Source organism: Cupressus sempervirens, chromosome 4 (genome assembly GCF_028749045.1).
Source record: "Cupressus sempervirens isolate cs-2001-9-10 chromosome 4, ASM2874904v1, whole genome shotgun sequence".
In the NCBI taxonomy this organism is placed as follows: Eukaryota; Viridiplantae; Streptophyta; class Pinopsida; order Cupressales; family Cupressaceae; genus Cupressus; species Cupressus sempervirens.
Genome location: NC_143121.1, coordinates 683955612 through 683973393, shown reverse-complemented (window position 1 = coordinate 683973393; position 17782 = coordinate 683955612). Strand labels below are relative to the sequence as shown.

Here is a 17782-nt window from a genome sequence, read left to right as displayed (position 1 = left end):
TTATCTCCACATTTATGCTATTGTAAGCCCTTAGGGCATGTTTTGAAGTTTATTTTCTCTGTACTGAATGTACTAGCTTATTTTTCAGTTAATACTATTTCCCTTTTCTATTGTGTCCCCATCAAGTGGTATCAGAGCTAGTTTTCCTGAGTGTGTAGACAGAGCGCCGATTGTGAGACAGTTTGCACTAGAACTGTGTGGTTGTGGGTTTGAGTTAAGAAGATGCCTCTACGAAGAGAACATGGCGGAAGGGCCAGAGCTATTAATCCTGAAGAAGTTAGAGCCCTCCAAAGGAAGGTACAAGCATTGCAGGAGGAGCTCCGTAGAGGAGCAACTGTGGCCGCAGGTGATGAAAGTGAAGATGACAATGAAGAAGATGAAGTTGGACCAGAAGGAGAATTTGACGGGGAAGTTCTGAATCATGCAGAGGAAAGGCTTTTTAGGGCCATTACTAAGTTTGGGAAAAGACCTACAATTGAAGTGGGTGTATTTTCAGGAAATCTGAAACCAGATGAGTTGATCGATTGGATCAATGAATTGGAAGAATGCTTTGAGTATGAGGATATCAGGGACCCAGATAGGGTTAAGTTTGCAAAGGCCAAACTGAAAGGCCATGCCAAAATCTGGTGGCAAGAGGTTCAATTGGAAAGAAACAGAAGAGGAAAGGAGAAGATCACAAGATGGGATCGCATGGTGGACAAATTGAAGAAGCAGTTCATTCCTGTGGACTACGAGCTTGATTTGTTTAAGAAGATGAATGGATTAAAGCAAGTAGGAAGATCAGTCCAAGAATATACAGAGGAATTTTACCAACTCTTGATTAGCGCGGGGCATGCAAAAGCAAATAAGGAGAAGGTTGCTCGTTATATCAGTGGGTTGCGACCTAGCATCCAGGAGGAATTAAGTCTGGTAAGAATGACCAGCGTTGAAGAGGCATACCAGTTTGCCCTACGAGTTGAAGAAAAGTTGAATAAAAGGTTTGAAGGAAGACAAAGAGGGCGCGGTCAAGGAGGAAGGGGAAGCGGTAGGTCATCTGGAGGCCGCAATGAAACCCAAAAGAAAAATGAAGATGTGGGTACTAGCAGGAACCAGAGGAATGAGGGTTTCAACCGCTCCCATGATCAAGACTTTGGAAATCAAAGAGGAAGAGTTAGAGGACGTGGACAAGGAAGAGGAGGATTCCGTGGTACCTGTTTCCATTGCAATGAAGAAGGTTATCGTGGCTTTGAATGCCCTCAACGACAAGGAAGGACAGATAGGAGAGCTGAGGGCCAAGCTAGGGTTGCTCATGTGGATGAGGATGCACAATCATCACATTCAGAGGATGCAGAAAGAGCAGAGACCTTAGTAAATGAAAGAGTCCTACTAAGTGGTGAGATTGAACCAGGACAACGGAGGAGTTTGTTCCGTACCAAATGCAAGTGTGAAGATAAATGTTGTGACGTGATCATTGATGGTGGTAGCACTGATAACTTGGTATCAGAAGAGATGGTCTCTAAGCTGAAGCTCAAAAGGGAGAAACATCCCCAGCCCTATCGGATTGCTTGGGTAAAAGATGATCATGAGGTCTTGGTAATTGAACAATGTTTAGTGAAATTCAAAATTGGGAGTTATCATGATGAAGTTCTCTGTGATGTTATTTCGATGGATGTTTGCCATCTATTGTTGGGTAGACCATGGCAGTTTGATAGACATGTAGTACATGATGGACATGCAAACACATACTCTCTGACAAAGGATGGAGTTCGCCACAAATTAAAGCCCATGAAAAAGGAAGGTGAAAAGGTATGTAGCAGTGCTAGGATTTGTCTTGTTGATGGAAGGAAGTTTTTAGATGGCATGAAACATCAGCATATGTGCTATGCTTTGATTCCTAGGAAAGATAAAGAAGGTAGTAGTGAAATACCACTTGAAGTTTCAAATTTACTAGGGTAATTTGGAGATATTATCTCTGATAATGTTCCAGATGGATTGCCACCAGTAAGGCAAATCAGTCATCAGATAGATCTGATTCCAGGAGCTAGTTTGCCTAACAAGGCTGCTCACAGGATGACTCCTACTGAAACAGAGGAGCTAAATAGACAGGTTCAGGAGTTGTTGAGGAAGGGCTTGATTTGAGAGAGCCTGAGTCCATGTGCAGTACCTGCAGTACTGGCACCAAAGAAGGATGGAGAGTGGAGGATGTGTACAGATTCTCGAGCTATAAATAGGATAACCATCAAGTACCGGTTTCCTTTGCCAAGGATGGATGATCTTATGGACTGCTTGAGTGGAGCTCAGTACTTCACAAAGATAGATCTGAAGAGTGGTTATCACCAGATATGGATTCGAGAAGGAGATGAGTGGAAAACAGCCTTCAAGACCAAGGAGGGTCTTTATGAGTGGTTAGTCATGCCCTTTGGATTGAAGAACGCCCCAAGCACCTTCATGCGGCTCATGAATGAGGTACTTAAGAAGTTCTTGGGAAAATTTGTTATTGTTTATTTGGATGATATTTTAATTTTCAGCAAGATTTTGGAAGAACATTTACTGCATATTCGTAGTGTCCTTGAAAAGCTAAGGGAAGAGAAACTGTTAATTAATTTGAAGAAGTTTATCTTTGCAAAAAGGGAGTTAGTCTATTTGGGGTTTGTTATATCACCTGAAGGTCTCAAAATGGATCCAGAGAAGGTAAAAGCCATCTTGGAATGTCCTACTCCAAGGTTTTCTACTGAGGTAAGATCATTTCATGGTCTGGTTAGTTTTTACAGGAAGTTTATTAAGAATTTTAGTGGCATATGTGCACCCCTAATTGATACAATAAGAGGGGATAGAAAAGAGTTCAAATGGACTGCAGCAGCTGCGAGAAGTTTTGAATTGCTGAAGAAGAAGGTAACAGAACAACCTGTGTTGGCACTTCCAGATTTTAGAAAGGTTTTCCAGGTGTATTGTGATGCCAGTGGTAGCGCTATTGGGGCTGTATTAAGCCAAAAAGGTAAGCCTATTGCATATTTTAGTGAAAAATTGAATGATGCAAAGAAGAAGTATTCTATTTATGATCAAGAGTTCTATGCAATAGTTCAGGCCTTAAAGAAATGGAAGCATTATTTATTGCCAGAGGAATTTGTTTTGTATACTGATCATCAGGCATTACAGTACCTAAATAGCCAAGGTAAATTGAATCAGAGGCATATGAAGTGGGTAGAGTTCTTGCAGAGTTATACATTTGTGTTGAAGCATAGAAGTGGAAAATCTAACAGGGTTGCAGATGCACTAAGTAGGAGACAGTTGTTGCTTATAGTAATGCAGGTTGAAGTAGTTGGGTTTGATGAACTCAAGAATTTGTACCTCGAGGATCTTGATTTTGCTGAAGCATGGAAAGCTTGTAAAGAACTTGTTGCTGTAGACAGAACCAAGTGGTTAGACTATTTGATTCAGGATGGCATGTTGTTCAAGGGTAGTCAATTGTGCATTCCAAGGAGTTCCATGAGGGAAAATCTGATTAAGGAGAAACATAGTGGAGGGATGGCGGGACATTTTGGTCGAGATAAGACCATTGCCATTCTTAGAGAACATTATTTTTGGCCTCAAATTTTATAGGATGTGAAGAAGTTTGTACAGAGTTGCCAAGTTTGTCAAGTTGCTAAGGGATTTAGCCACAATACTGGACTATATCAGCCATTGCCTGTTCCATCAAAGCCATGGGAGGACATAAGTATGGATTTTGTTCTTGGATTGCCGAGGACACAAAGGGGTAATGACTCAGTATTTGTGGTGGTTGATAGGTTCTCCAAAATGGCACATTTCATTCCATGCCACAAAACTCATGATGCTGTCCATATTGCAGACTTGTTTTTTAAAGAGGTGGTAAGACTACATGGTCTTCCAAGGAGCATAGTTTCTGACAGAGATACTAAATTTGTGGGGTATTTCTGGAGGACATTGTGGAAAAAGTTAAGAACCGACTTGAAATTCAGTTCCACGCATCACCCACAAACTAATGGCCAAACAGAAGTGGTAAACAGAAGTCTGGGCAATTTGCTGAGATGTTTAGTTGGGGATAAGCCCAAGGGATGGGATTTGATTCTACCACAAGCAGAGTTTGCTTACAATAACTCTATAAATAGGAGTACTGGAAAATCACCATTCCAAATTGTATATGGGAATAGCCCAAGGACTGCACCAGAATTGAGGAAGATAGAGCAAGGGGGAGAGGACAAGTGCTGAAGCAGATGAATTTGCTGAACATATCAAGCGTCTACATGAGGAGGTTCAGGCACACATTACCAAGATGAATCAAGAGTATAAAGCTAGGGCTGATCAAAGGAGAAGACATAAGGAATTCCAAGTAGGAGATTTAGTCATGGTGCACTTACGAAAAGAAAGATTTCCAGCCGGTACTTACAACAAGCTGAAAATGAAGAAATTTGGCCCCTGCAAAATTTTGAAGAAACATGACTCAGGAAATGCATATGAAGTGGAGCTGCCAGATGGTATTCACATTTCTCCCATTTTCAACATTGCAGATTTAACAGAGTATCATGATGATGGTGCAGATGAGGAGCTGGTGTTAGAGCCATGTCCAATTCCTGCTTCTAAGAAGGAGGAGATAGAAGACATTCTAGATCATCGTGTGGGTATGAGTACCAGAAATAGACAGTATGAAGAGTATTTGGTGAAGTGGAAAGGACGGCCGATCGAGGACTCAACTTGGATTTCAGCAGCTGAGGTTTCCCATTTGGGATTTCCTCTACCATTCATAAAGTGACAGGGTCACTTTTCAATCTACCCTGGGTGTCTGATGCAGGGGCATCCAGAGGTATAAGGGCAATCCTGTGCCACCCAAAAAAATATACTTAGACTTAGTTTCTGTTTCATGTGTTTTCATTTTTGGATACCCATTTGGGTCAAATAAAGGTTCCAACTCTCACAGTTCCACTATCAGTGTTCGTGTAAATCCCGAAAAAAAATAGGAGTACGTAATTGAGCCATCATTTTGGTGAACTAGGAGGTGTAAATTGGCTAGATGAATGTAATTGTAATTTAGAGCATTCTAGAAAAAGAATCAGGTCAAAAGGCCCCACGATTTGAAAGTTATTGCAATTTTTCGGGTTGTGGAGACCTCCTAAGAATGCTTCAAAGTCAGGTTAGGGGCATTAAATGACCTCGAAAAGGGCCGAAAAATGGGTGACGAGCGAAGCTGGTCCATAGGGCTATAGAACGCTTTGAGAGCTTTCCGAAAATGTAAACGGTTCGTCAATCGGTGCTACGGTTCAAAAGTTATGCCTCCTGGAAGTTCGGTTACCGTTTCTAGATTCTTCTAGATTTGCATCGACTTCTAATGCAGCTTCTGGAACCTTCTATTTGGTCGGTGGATGCCTACTAGCACTTTCTAGAATGTACTCCTAGTCCTTAACCCTCCGGGGTCTATTTAAGGAGATTTTTGTCATTGTAAAAGGCAGTTCGGAGTGGAGTTTGAGAGGAGGTACTGAAAGGAGAAATTATCTCCACATTTATGCTATTGTAAGCCCTTAGGGCATGTTTTGAAGTTTATTTTCTCTATATTGAATGTACTAGCTTATTTTTCAGTTAATACAATTTCCCTTTTCTATTGTGTCCCCATCAGTTCTTGCTCCAAAAACCTTCGATTTTGGTCATAACTAGAGATTTTCTCTGTGGATTTGAATGAAATCTCTTGCATTCAAGGCGTTTTGGAGTGGTGATCATTTTGCCCTCATCAAAAATCAGTTTATTGAGTCCAAAAACGTGTTTAAATCTCCCAAGCTAGGGCACGAGTTTGCCTAAAACTCCATAAATCTTCAAATTTGGATCACGTTTTTGCTTGGAATCAAATCGTTTTTACCTCATTAGCTGATTACATTGCATTGTGATCATCATTTTGGTGTTTAAACACCAAATCGACTTGATTGGAGAATCACGTTTTTTGCTTGGAAGAACACGTTTTTGTAAAAACGTCCCAAGAGCTTGAAATATTCAAAACATTGAAAAAATTAGACAATCTAGGGCACATTTTGGCATCTTGCATAATAATCTCCTTGTGTGCTGCCCTTCATCATTCAAGTTTTGGAGATTGGAAAAGTTCTCACCATTTTTGAAGAAGATTTCAAACCAAGAGCATCTTTTCCTTCATTTTTGGCACTTATTCTTTATGTAAGTGGACCTTTTCCTTCTTGCATTTTAATTCATGCTTATCTTTGCTAATTTTATGCATGAAATTGTTGAATGGATGCCATTTGTAAAACTCTTTGCCTTAGAATGTGCATTTTTCCTTTAAATATGAATTTCTCCTTCATTTTGATGTATTTGGTTCTTCCCCAAGTTCCAAATTTGAATTTTATCTTTGGAGTGCATTGCATCTTGGTATGTTTTGAGTTGTTTTCAAAGGTATGTTTTTTCTTTTGTTTTGGTTTTGTGTGCTTGTTTGTCGGTTTTTCTCCATTTGGAGAAGATACAAGTTTTTTTTCAAAAACTTGTGTTTTCTTCATTACATACGGAAGCATTATCATTTTTCACATTCCATTTCCATGTCATTACATCCCACATCTCATCAGACAAATGCAATTACATGCTTTTCACCTCATTTGCCATCCGCACACGCATGTAATCCCATTTTTCGTTTCCATTTTCATCCATCTCGTTTTTCGCTTCCATTCACACGACACGATTACACGAAATGCCTTACGTGTAATTGCATCCAAAAGATCCAATTTTGATCAAAAGTCATATTTTGAAAAGACAAAAAGATGTCATTTTTGCTTTCCGTGTACTTTAACTTCTTCCTTTGTCTAAAAGTGACTATATAACTCATTATCTCAACTTCATTTTTCATTTCCATCTTCACATACGCATTCGCACTTGCATGAATAAGTACATGTTTTCACCCATTACATATTTTACATGCTATCCTTCATCTGCATATACACGTAAAGTGTACCTTTCATTCGCACTTGCATCTCATTTCACTTTCCACTTTCCATTACATGTTGCATTTACATATATGCATGTTTCATTCAATAAAGCTTTGGAAACATTAAGTCACTTTTGAAATCAGCAACTTTCACTTTGCACGCATTCCCATGTGTTTCACCTTCGCACATTTTCATTCCATTCCATTTCATTTCATTTTTCATATTTGCATTTCCATATCATTTCATTCCGCATTTCGTTCATTCCATTGCATATGCATATGCTTTCTCTTCGAAAGTCACTCCTTTTCGAATCTTCACTACTGCTCCAGTATTCACTTGCATGGAGGTTCCTTTTGATGATGTATTTGTGTTTTGGGATTTTTGTGTTGCAGTACAAGCACAAAAAATTTCCTCGCCATCCAAATCAAAGGGCAAGATGAAATACCAATATGACAAAGAATTGGCTCATGCAGTTCCTTCTTCAGTTACATCTGTTCTCGATAACGTGCTAGACACCAAGATTGGTCACATTGATGTAGCTGATTTTCTACAAAGGATTGAAGCTCCAACTACTCATGAGATGAAACGTATTAAAAGAAGCAACATCCATTTGATTTCTACATTTCCCATGGTGGCCATAGAACCTAATTTTGTTTATGGAAGTGCTCGGCGGTTCACTCCTAAGACAAGGAATATCAAAGACACTGACGGCAAGGTTATCATTAGCTTTGATCTTGAAGTTATTGAACAAATTTTCAAAGTTCATTGAAAATCAGAATGTGCTAATTTGACCAAAGAATCGTCATTGGCTTGTTGGAATAAACAAAAAAGCAACTATCAGAAGTATGTCAACCTTTACTAGTTAGACAACAAAAGAAGCAATTTTTCCAAGTGGCCAAAGACTCTTCATCGGTCAAATTTTAAACAGGAATACAAAGATCTCATCATCCTTCTTAGGGGGATCTGTGGTCTTAAGGATTCTTCCGATTTTGAGCCATGGATGTACAAATTTATGTTTCAAATTATAGAGAACAAAGAACACATCTTTTGGGGAGAGCTTATCAGTACTGCGCTCTGTCCGCAGATATGCAATGTAGGAACATCAATACCTTTTTACATGAGTTATTATCTAGTTTACATTGCTGCTGCCATGGGATCTTTTTCGGGTCTTTCCACCAAAGGTGATCGTCTTCAAGTACTTGTTTGGGAATACTATGACCAAATCACTTTGGCTAGTAATAAATTCCATTACAGAAGAGTCCAAGATGCCTTCTTTGGACATTATAGGTGTCTGTTCGATAAACAGTTGTGTATCAAAAGAGTATCAAATGCAGCATGGGAAAAGGTGAACTAGTGCGGCTGCATTTTTCTTCAATTTCCCACTTTCACATATTTGAGAGTTGGATTTTTCAAAGGAGAGCCATATACCTTACCTAGGTATGCTATAGATCGAATCATTCTAATGGAGTTAGCCAGACAACTCATGGACATGCAGAGTGATCAGCATGCTTCACATAGGCTCGAATTTGACATTACCTCAGCTAGGCCTTTATCTATTGGTAATTATTCAATTGTTTCTGTGCCCAAAGCAAAGAATATGGAAGTAGAGTTGCAATTGATTACATTGAAGAGATTCAAGGCTAGATTTGATTTTGATTATCAAGAGATGAATTCTCAAATAAAGAGGGCCTACACTCATGTTCATCGCATTGAAGATATTTGGATTGACATGAGAACAGAACTTGACATTATGAAGATTAATTATTGCAGATTAACCTTGCAACAAATAATCGATCTTAATATGTTGGAAATCCCGCCAGATTTCCAAGTTGAAGATGATGGCAACATCCTTGATCCGGAATTTCATCAAGCCGATTTTGATAAAATGTGCCCTTTCCCTTTTCCTATTCAATGGCAACAAAAGGAAGGTACATCTATTATGGACAGGTTTCAATCCATCGTAGCAAACACTAACAAATGGTTGAAAAGTAAAGGCCTTAAAAGAGTAAATCCTAAGATGGGTCTGGATTGTGGAAGTTTTGGTCCTTCTGGCAGGAAATTACAACTAGAAATTATAGGGAAAGATGGTGCCTCATCTTCGAATATCAAGAGTACTCTCAAATTCAAATTAAAGGGCAGAAAGGAACTAAATCATCTCAAGTTTTTGAACCAATTCAAGAATCAGCGACAGAATCAGAAGAAGAATTGGAAATAGAATCTGAGAAAGAAGATTCAGATGAAGAAGGAGAAATTAGGATCACATCTCCTCCAAAGCCTGCACAAGCCTGCATGTGTTTTCCACGTGAAGAGCTCTTTTTGCATGAGGTTGATGATGATGTAGATTCATTTTCTATTGTTTTTACTCACTCCATTCCAGTTTTGGAAGTTAACACCATGGCTCTTCCAATTTCATCTGTGGTTCCTCATGTTCCTGCACATGATCAATATGAACACTTAGCAAATGTGTTTGAAGGTTTTTCAACTCTTACTAGTGGTCAAGTTTTCCAACTTGATACCTCTTTGACAGGGTTTGAACTTTTCATGACAGAATCTTCACAACATATTCCTATGACTACAGTAGTACAAACTAAATCCTGTTCAGTCACTATAAATATACAGTCTAGATCAATGCCAATAGTCTCCACTATGCCTGCTTCTACGGATGAAAGTTTCAGCCTACCTGCATGGTTGAGTAGAATAACTACAAAGAGAAGGAAAGTAATTATCCCTCCTGATGATCTTCCTGTGAAGAAGACTAAATCCAAATCTCTGAAAGACAAGATTGTTTCCAGAATTTTGGTTGATTCTAACAAAACCAAATATGTTGAGGTTGTTGAGCCCTTAGTAGATAAACCTATTGAAGAACTTACTAGTTTTGATTATAAGTTTACTAAGGTTGAAGTTGGAAAGCAATCTCGTCTAAGTTGTTTACAATATGCTCAAGATGCATTGACAAATGTATCAAAAAGAAATCATGAGCTTTGGAAAAAGAGAATCAGTTGAAACAGGAAATAGCTCGTTTGAATGAGGTCATCCAAAAGCAGTCTTCTCAAAATGTTATTGCTACATCACAAACATCCAAAGAGAGAAGGTTGATTGAAGCTACTAAGTCTTGGATACAAGAAATCACTGTTGAAGGAGTTTGAGCTATCACAAAAACACTTGCACTTCTAAGGCGTGTCAAAGAGATGAACAGAATGAAACTAAGCTTAATTTCTTCTTTGACTCAAGAAGCAGATAACCTGAAGGAAATCTTTGAGGATTGGGATGAAATGATAAAATTTGATCTGAATGCTATGGTCTCATGTGATGTTCTTCCTTCATGTGAAATGTTCTTCAGATTTCAAGGACTCATTGGTTACAAGGAAGAGACATTAAGAAAGTTGATCACAAAATTGCAAGTAGCTCTTGAAGATTGTCAAGTAGTTGAAACAAGCCTTACTTGTGATTTGGGATGCCATGTTACCGATAATCTTGGTAATCTTTTGGCAGTAGAGAAAGTGAATTTAGAATATACAATAAGGATCAATGCTGATATAGATTCCGAAGATTTTGGTTTGCACACAATGAACAAGTTTGTTTTGTACAAATCCTTGACAAAACATTTGTTAGATAATACAACAGTAGATTCCAAAGTTGTGCAATCAGCATATGAAAATGCAATTAGAATTGAAGCCATATGAAAGACGATGGAGATTGCTGATCTTCCCACAGTGTGTGACGTTATTGTGAAATTCAAGGCATTAAGAAGCAATCTTTAAGATTGTTGTATAGTTTCTATTTCATAGTTGTTTAGAATGCATTACATGAAAAAGTGTAATTGCATGTATACAAAAGATGTAATCCGAGTTACATGTGCAGTTGCATGTAACCCTTTAATTTCTGTAGTTAGACGTGGTCAAAGTTGGTTGAGTTGCTCCCACTTTTTCCTCCCCCTTTTTCTCAACTTTTTTGCCTATATAAAGGAGTGCCCCCTCATTGTAAAATCATCATTATCTTTATGCAAGAGAGCTCTGGAGAAATTGTGTTAGCAGAACTTTGTTTGTGTGAGCATTATTTTGAGAGAAAGTTAATACAAAGGAGCATTTGAGACTTAACTTTGATTAAGTGAAATTGTCACTTGTATGAATTGTAAGCTTTGTCTATAATTCATTCAAGTTATCTTTGATTCGTACTATCTTTTGTTATTGATATTGCATCTTGTGAATTGATAGAAAAGAGTTAAGAAACAATTGAAGCCTAAGCTTTGACCAGGAACAATTATGAAAATCCATAGCTATAAACTTTGTCTATAGCTTGTATGTTCGTCTTAATTCGCAAAATAGTTAGATTGTTCTTACTTTTAGGAGTCTTTGTGCCCTAATTGTAAAGCTTTTATCATATAGAAGTACGACCTGATTTAGAACCAAACTAGTACATTTTGGCTAGCCTTTGAGTTAGTTAAAGTTTATCGGTATCACTATTTCGAGTTTCGATTGAAGTGTAATTAGAGATTCACCTTGCCCATTATTCGCTTTATGAATAAGTGGATCCTTTCTTGAAAGTTAAAAAGAAAGGATAATAGTAACACCTTGTTTATAAATCTCTCAATTTCTTGCTTACCTTGAGTTGATCCAAAGAACGGTGAGAAGGGGGAACCTTCCCTTTAAGGTAGGAGAGACTTTGTCTCACATTCTGTAGCTGGTCATCCTATTTTGTGACTAAATTTTTACCCAAAACTGTCGATTGCAAAATATCCACCCAACAATAGCAGTGGCTTGGGAGGGTTTTATCTTCTCCCCATTTCAGTAAGCTACAAGTTGGTTTTCGTTTGGCTCAGATTCGATTTCGTTTGGGCTTAGTTTTGTGTTCTTACTATTTGTGGTAAGTTGGCGTTGATCAAGATGGACCCTTTCTATTTTTGGAAATTGCATTTGATCACATGGAGAAATAATAGATATGACTCCTATTTCAGACGACATATTTAAATGATGAGTATTTTGGGAGTTATTATATTTTTAGTGGCCAAATTATTATTAATTATTAAATGGCTTATTATAAAGTTATAATTTAACTTTATAATTTCACTTAAGTTGAGAGTTGAGTTATCATTGGAAAGTGCCATTTATTAATTAGTTAAGCCAAGTCAAGTGAGAGAATCTAAAGGAAGCTTCTAATTAATGTTGTGTGGTGAAGCTTCTTGAGCGAAGTTACAGTTTGGCAACAACAGGGAATTTGGAGGTTATAAATACAAGCCCATTTGTTGAGAAAAACATGCTTGAATTTATATTTGCTTTTGTTGCCTATGTGGCTTTTTCTGAGTTTTGAATTAATGTGCCCTTGCTGAAGTATAAGGGTCTGAATTCTAAGTTGTTCCATTGGATCTACAGCTGAAGTATTGTAGATTCGAATCTGAGAATTGGTTGAAGGCTGGCTTGCAATTTGCTGCTGTTGTATAGCATTTTGCATATCTCCTACTACTTTACTATGGCTAAGGAGAGCTCTGCTGTTAAAGAACTGTGAATTGCATGTGTGATCTGGATTATGTTTCTCTTCTACTGTACTTGCTGTGTCTAAGGAGATTGTGTTTGTTGGAGATAACCTGTGGAAATTTGAAAGGGAATTCATTGTGAAATTGTAATCAAACTGCTGTGGTATTGTGGAGGTTCAAATTGTGGCACTAAAGACTGCCAAATTATATCAGGAGGGCAGCATTTCCTGTTTTTTGTGCAAGTCTAGTGAGTTCTGAGCCAATTCCAATCTCTTTGGAATGGACGGCACTGTACATTGGGTCTGCAAATCATACACAGTCATGTGGGAAGTTGTTCTATAAATACAAGTATGCTAGCATGGTCAACATCATTCATTTAAGGCCTGCGATCTGGTACAAGGCTAAGTAATCAGTCTGATATAATCAGCATTCATTCCCTTACCATTTGTGATTTGTCCTAAGAGGGGGTTGCTGTGATTTGTGTATTATCGTGGGAACAAGGAAACCTTCCAATGTCATTTCTTGGTTGGCAAACGGCACATTAGAGGAGCAGATCAAAATTCTGATTTAGTTACTTTGTCAAGGTCCAACTTTGCCAGTCCATAATCAGGTTCATTTTGTTTCCAGAAGATTATGATATTAATCATTGTAATTAGTTTGATTGTCAATATTAGCTGTTGTAATTCAGTAGAGTTAGTCTCAACATTGGAACTCATTGGAATTTGATGCTCTCATAGCTATTACATGATTAATGATTTCAGTTAACATTTAGTTTCAGTATTTACATTTGAATGTATTCAATTTGCAAATCATATATGCCAAAACTCAAAAAAGAAGTACATTCCAAATACCATAAATATAGTATTGACAAGCTATGTGCCAAATGTTTGACAAAATGCCAAACATCTGATTTGTGAGGAAGAATTGGTGAAAATTTAGTGAAAATTGGAATTGGTCAAGTTATAGCCAGGTGAGGGTTTTTACATACGGTATAGCAAGGCTTATAGTGCCATTCATATTTGACATATAATTGAAGATCAAGGGAATTAGGCACCAACCCTATAAGATATGATGAATATCATTTCAAATTTGCTTTCACCTTACACTTTCGTAAGATAACATAAATTATATTAGTAAATGATAATTATTGATAAATACAAAGGGGCATAAGCCGAGTAATCGGCCTTTGGAAAAGCCAACACACATGGCTTATATCAAATCGAGGCATATAACTTATATAGGGAAAAAGAAAAGACAATTTGAAGATACATCTAGAAAATCAGCCAATAAGAAAGGAGCAAGTAATAATTATATTTAACCAAAGGAGAAGACATAAAAAATCTGCCACACATGATAAGAAAAGGAAATATTTAATTTTGAAGTGTTAAGTTTATAAGGCCCATTTAAATTTGGATTTCAGTATAACAAGGCTTATAATACCATTGATATTTGACATATAATTGAAGATTAGAGGGATGGGGCACCGACCCAATAAGGTATGATGAATATCATTAAAAATTTTCTCTTACCTTATTAATATGAAAATGATATATGATGAGGGTATATGTATATATATACACATGCGCATTCACGCGCACGCACGCGCGCACACACACACACGTTCATGTATCTATGAGATCTACAAGAATAAAGTCTCGGTATTATTAAATATTAGAAATTTACATTAATTTGAAAAAAGGATATTTAGATATTTTATATTATCAATAGTTAATTAATATTTAGTAAGAGATCAATATAATTCTTTAAGGGAGAAGTGATTGATCAAGCTCCCATAGTGCGAGTGTAGGCACTGCGCTCATCTTTATATGAATGGGCTATGTGCTAGTGTAGGGTTTGGGGTCGTCTCTATATGATAGGCTAAGATTGGATAGATGGAACCTCATAGTGCCAGTGCGGAGGTTAGTACAATCTCATATGGATGGCTATCATGCCAATGCGAGAGATTAGTACAACCCCGTATGAATGGCCAGTGAGAATGATATAAGGGCCAGAATATCCGATTGATGTCAACATATGCATATATGTTAAGGGCCCTAGACAAAGGTTACCTCTTCCAGGAAGAACCTTAGAGGGAGCACTCTAGAGAAGGAGGAGAATAATCGAGGATGGTACCAGAATTGATGATATATTGTTCAAAACGTGGAGATCCTCAAGAGGATTAGTAATCCCTATCTAGAGATGTCTTTAAGGTTTGGGTATTAAGATAGACGGTATAATAGTATACTTAGACTGTTACTGTTTAATTCTGCCATTTATTTTGCAGGTATTACTTGTTCCAAGTTAACCCTAATAGGGATTGTTACATCATTCGATGAGTCATGTCTCTTGCCAACCATTATTTTGTTAAAGGATACCAATTAGTTTGTTAGTCTAATCAATGTCATTATGCATAGTCACTGTCATCAGCGATGTTCAATATTAGACTAGTTTGTACTTTTCCACATGGTCGATTAATAATCTCTCATCTTAATCTATATTGTCAATAGTAGCTCATTGTGTCATTATTATGATCAATATATATAGAATAATATCTGAATTATGTTTACACTAGAGACATCATGTTCCATGCGTCGATATTTTGTATCAGTCCGGAAATATATTCTAGTTTTAGTCATTTGAAATTTCCACTAGTTTTCTAGCAATTCTTTTGGATTTCTTATTGCTCATTACGAAAGAGTGAGCTTTTATTGTGAAGTTTGCTAGCAATCTCAGCTCTCAAGACATAAAAAGTTTAGTCTACTGCTTCTGCATCTGAAAATTCTAGTGTTTATGCAACCATAGCATTTTAATCAAATCTTATCCTTGATTACAGGATGCTTGCATATTTGCTTAAGAATCCAAACTGGGCATGCACCTTTCCTAATGGTCAACCAAGAATATTTACAAGGACTGATAAAGGAGGTTGGGTAAAATGTGGATCACATCATGGCAAGTAATTGACTGTCGGAATGTAAACATATCTTCTGATATCATTTCTAGTAGATCTTCTATTGATTTGATTGGGTAAAGAGAAAGACCTCTGCATACAAATCAATGCATTATGAAAGGAAAAACCTCTGCATACGAATCAATGCATTGTGAACAGAAAAACCAAATGCATAAAATTTCAGCTTACAGGAGTTTCAAGGTATGAAACCTGGTTTAAGAAGAAATGAATTAATCATTTGGAAATTTAAAGGTAATTCTTATTTAATTGTTTTTGACATCACACAGATTTAATAGCTAGGGCTATATAATGCTATTCCCTAAAAAATTTATGATTGTACTTCATTGAATATATTTAAGCTGATTTAAGATTTCAAATTTGTTTAAAACACTGGAAATAACCTCTGTAATTGAGTGAAGTTCATTGCAAACCCGTGAATGGTTTTTTCGTTGAATCATCCAAATTCTTCTGAAATGTACTAGGATGGTACAAAGCTTTCTAAAATTGATGAGATTTTTCGTAAAGATTCAAACTGATTTGATTTTTTCTATTAGTTCCTGACGTTTAGACATTTAACCCCATGAACTAAGCATGAAATTGCAAATAACTTTAATTAACTGATTAAATATAGCAGCTTAACAGAGAGAAACTATAATGCGAGTCCTATCAGAATAGGTTTTTAGGATATGATTCCTAATTTCCTACACACCATCAAAGTACCACAAATTAGTCTATTGAAAATAATTGCAGTCAGTATGAATGTTTACTTTGTAGTGCTTAGGACCAAGACATTAAACATCACTGATAAAACATAGCCAACCATTCCACTGTTCTGGTTCAACTTGGTGCATCCTGCGTCCCTTCAAGCACCACCAATTACTCATTGATTTGTTTCTGATTTTCCATCTCCTCATTCAAGTGGCTTGAAGAGGTCACCTGTTTTTCCTTCCTTAGATGCCTACAATTCAGCTGCCATCTTTGTAGCATGTTCTTTCCTCTATCGTAGGGAAAGCCCAGTTATCTTAGTTGTTATGCCCAAACTTTTACCAAGGACATGAACAGTTCAAAACATGTCCAACGAATTTTCCATATTAACTATTTGAACATAAAAATGTCACAATACATACTCAGACACCAAGGATGTTACACAACACAATGACACACTCAAGTATCACATGATAGCGCATAAATGCACAAGTAGAATACTTCAAAACTATAGAGAGACACTCATCATAAGGGAGATAGGATCTCACCCTACACTGATGATAGTGTACTTTCAACCAATCAGCAAGACACAAAAGAAAAAAGAAAATAAAGAAGATACATGTGATGTGTAAGGGAAGCACGATTCCTTCTTTCATTTCACCAATCACGAGTATACATCATGATGAAATGAGGTAACAACTATATATCATTCAAAATTATATTCACAAGTGGTTCCTCGCTAGGGAGATTGCCTAGCTCACCCAATTCTCATAAGAAAATGATCAAATTCACTCAAACAAATACCACACAAAACATGCTGAAATCATTGAAGAATGCATGATAACATAATTCCAAGCATAGGAGGTTAAAAGAAAACTCTCCTGCATCAACCTTCTTTCAGGGCAAATTTCTGAAAATATATTATTTCCTAGCCCCTATCTCACACTTGTCTTGTTTATAAGTTTTACAGTGCAAATGTGTTTCACCCAGCAGATGTAAATATGTCCCTTGTGATTAGAGAGATGTAAAATATATGACAACTTAACTTTGTTTTCTGAAATTTTCATAGAAATGTTTGGAAGATTTCCTACAAGCTAAATTGTTTTCAGGCCCATAAAGCTATGTTTTGATAAAAGAAACCTCTCCCGAGCTTCTTTGCATAGAAAATACTTGAATAACAATACTACAAGCAAAGGCTTTAACATATGTTTTCACTGATAACTTTCTACCATATACACGTGGGAAAAAAATGAAGTATACCATTGACTTCCATACGTTAAAAAGCATATTGATCATCAAATAGAAGTTACAATTGCATACTACTTCAAATATCATTTGAAAATGCATTCTGTTTATCCAAATACAACTTTCTGATAGTTGTTTAATTTCATTCAAAATTCCACATACAAAAAAAAATTACAATTTGTATCTGCATCCAATGATTACATGGATGTATGCTTTCCAAGACCATTTATGTGCTTCAAAAAAAACATTTACTCAAATTTACAAAAAATTGAGCAATTGGAATCTATCAGTAAAAACCAAGAAACTTGATAATTTTTCCAAGATTTTCCACCTCATTCTCTATGGTTTCAATCTCACAAATAAACAATAATTCTTACCAGTTCACCATAAGGATCCAAGAGGTCCACAACTAGGAGAATACCTGGGTGGTCAAACATGTGGGATTGACAACAAGCAGAACCATCGTGGCCTCTCAAACACAAGTTGGATACAGAAAAATTCGATGAC

At 36.9% G+C, this 17782-nt stretch overlaps 1 protein-coding gene across 2 annotated transcripts in view; it reads left to right on the top strand.

Annotated features, from left to right (window-relative positions):
* LOC149563107 (protein N-terminal asparagine amidohydrolase family protein) overlaps positions 1-15702 on the top strand; it is a 244334-nt gene extending 228632 nt beyond the window's left edge. For both annotated transcript variants that reach the window (XM_089826531.1, XM_089826532.1), the window contains exon 10: positions 15212-15702. In XM_089826531.1, coding sequence (XP_089682657.1) covers positions 15212-15335 — 124 coding nt within the window. In that variant the 3' untranslated portion in view covers positions 15336-15702. The remainder of the gene's footprint in view (positions 1-15211) is intronic.
* Positions 15703-17782: the final 2080 nt, after the last annotated feature.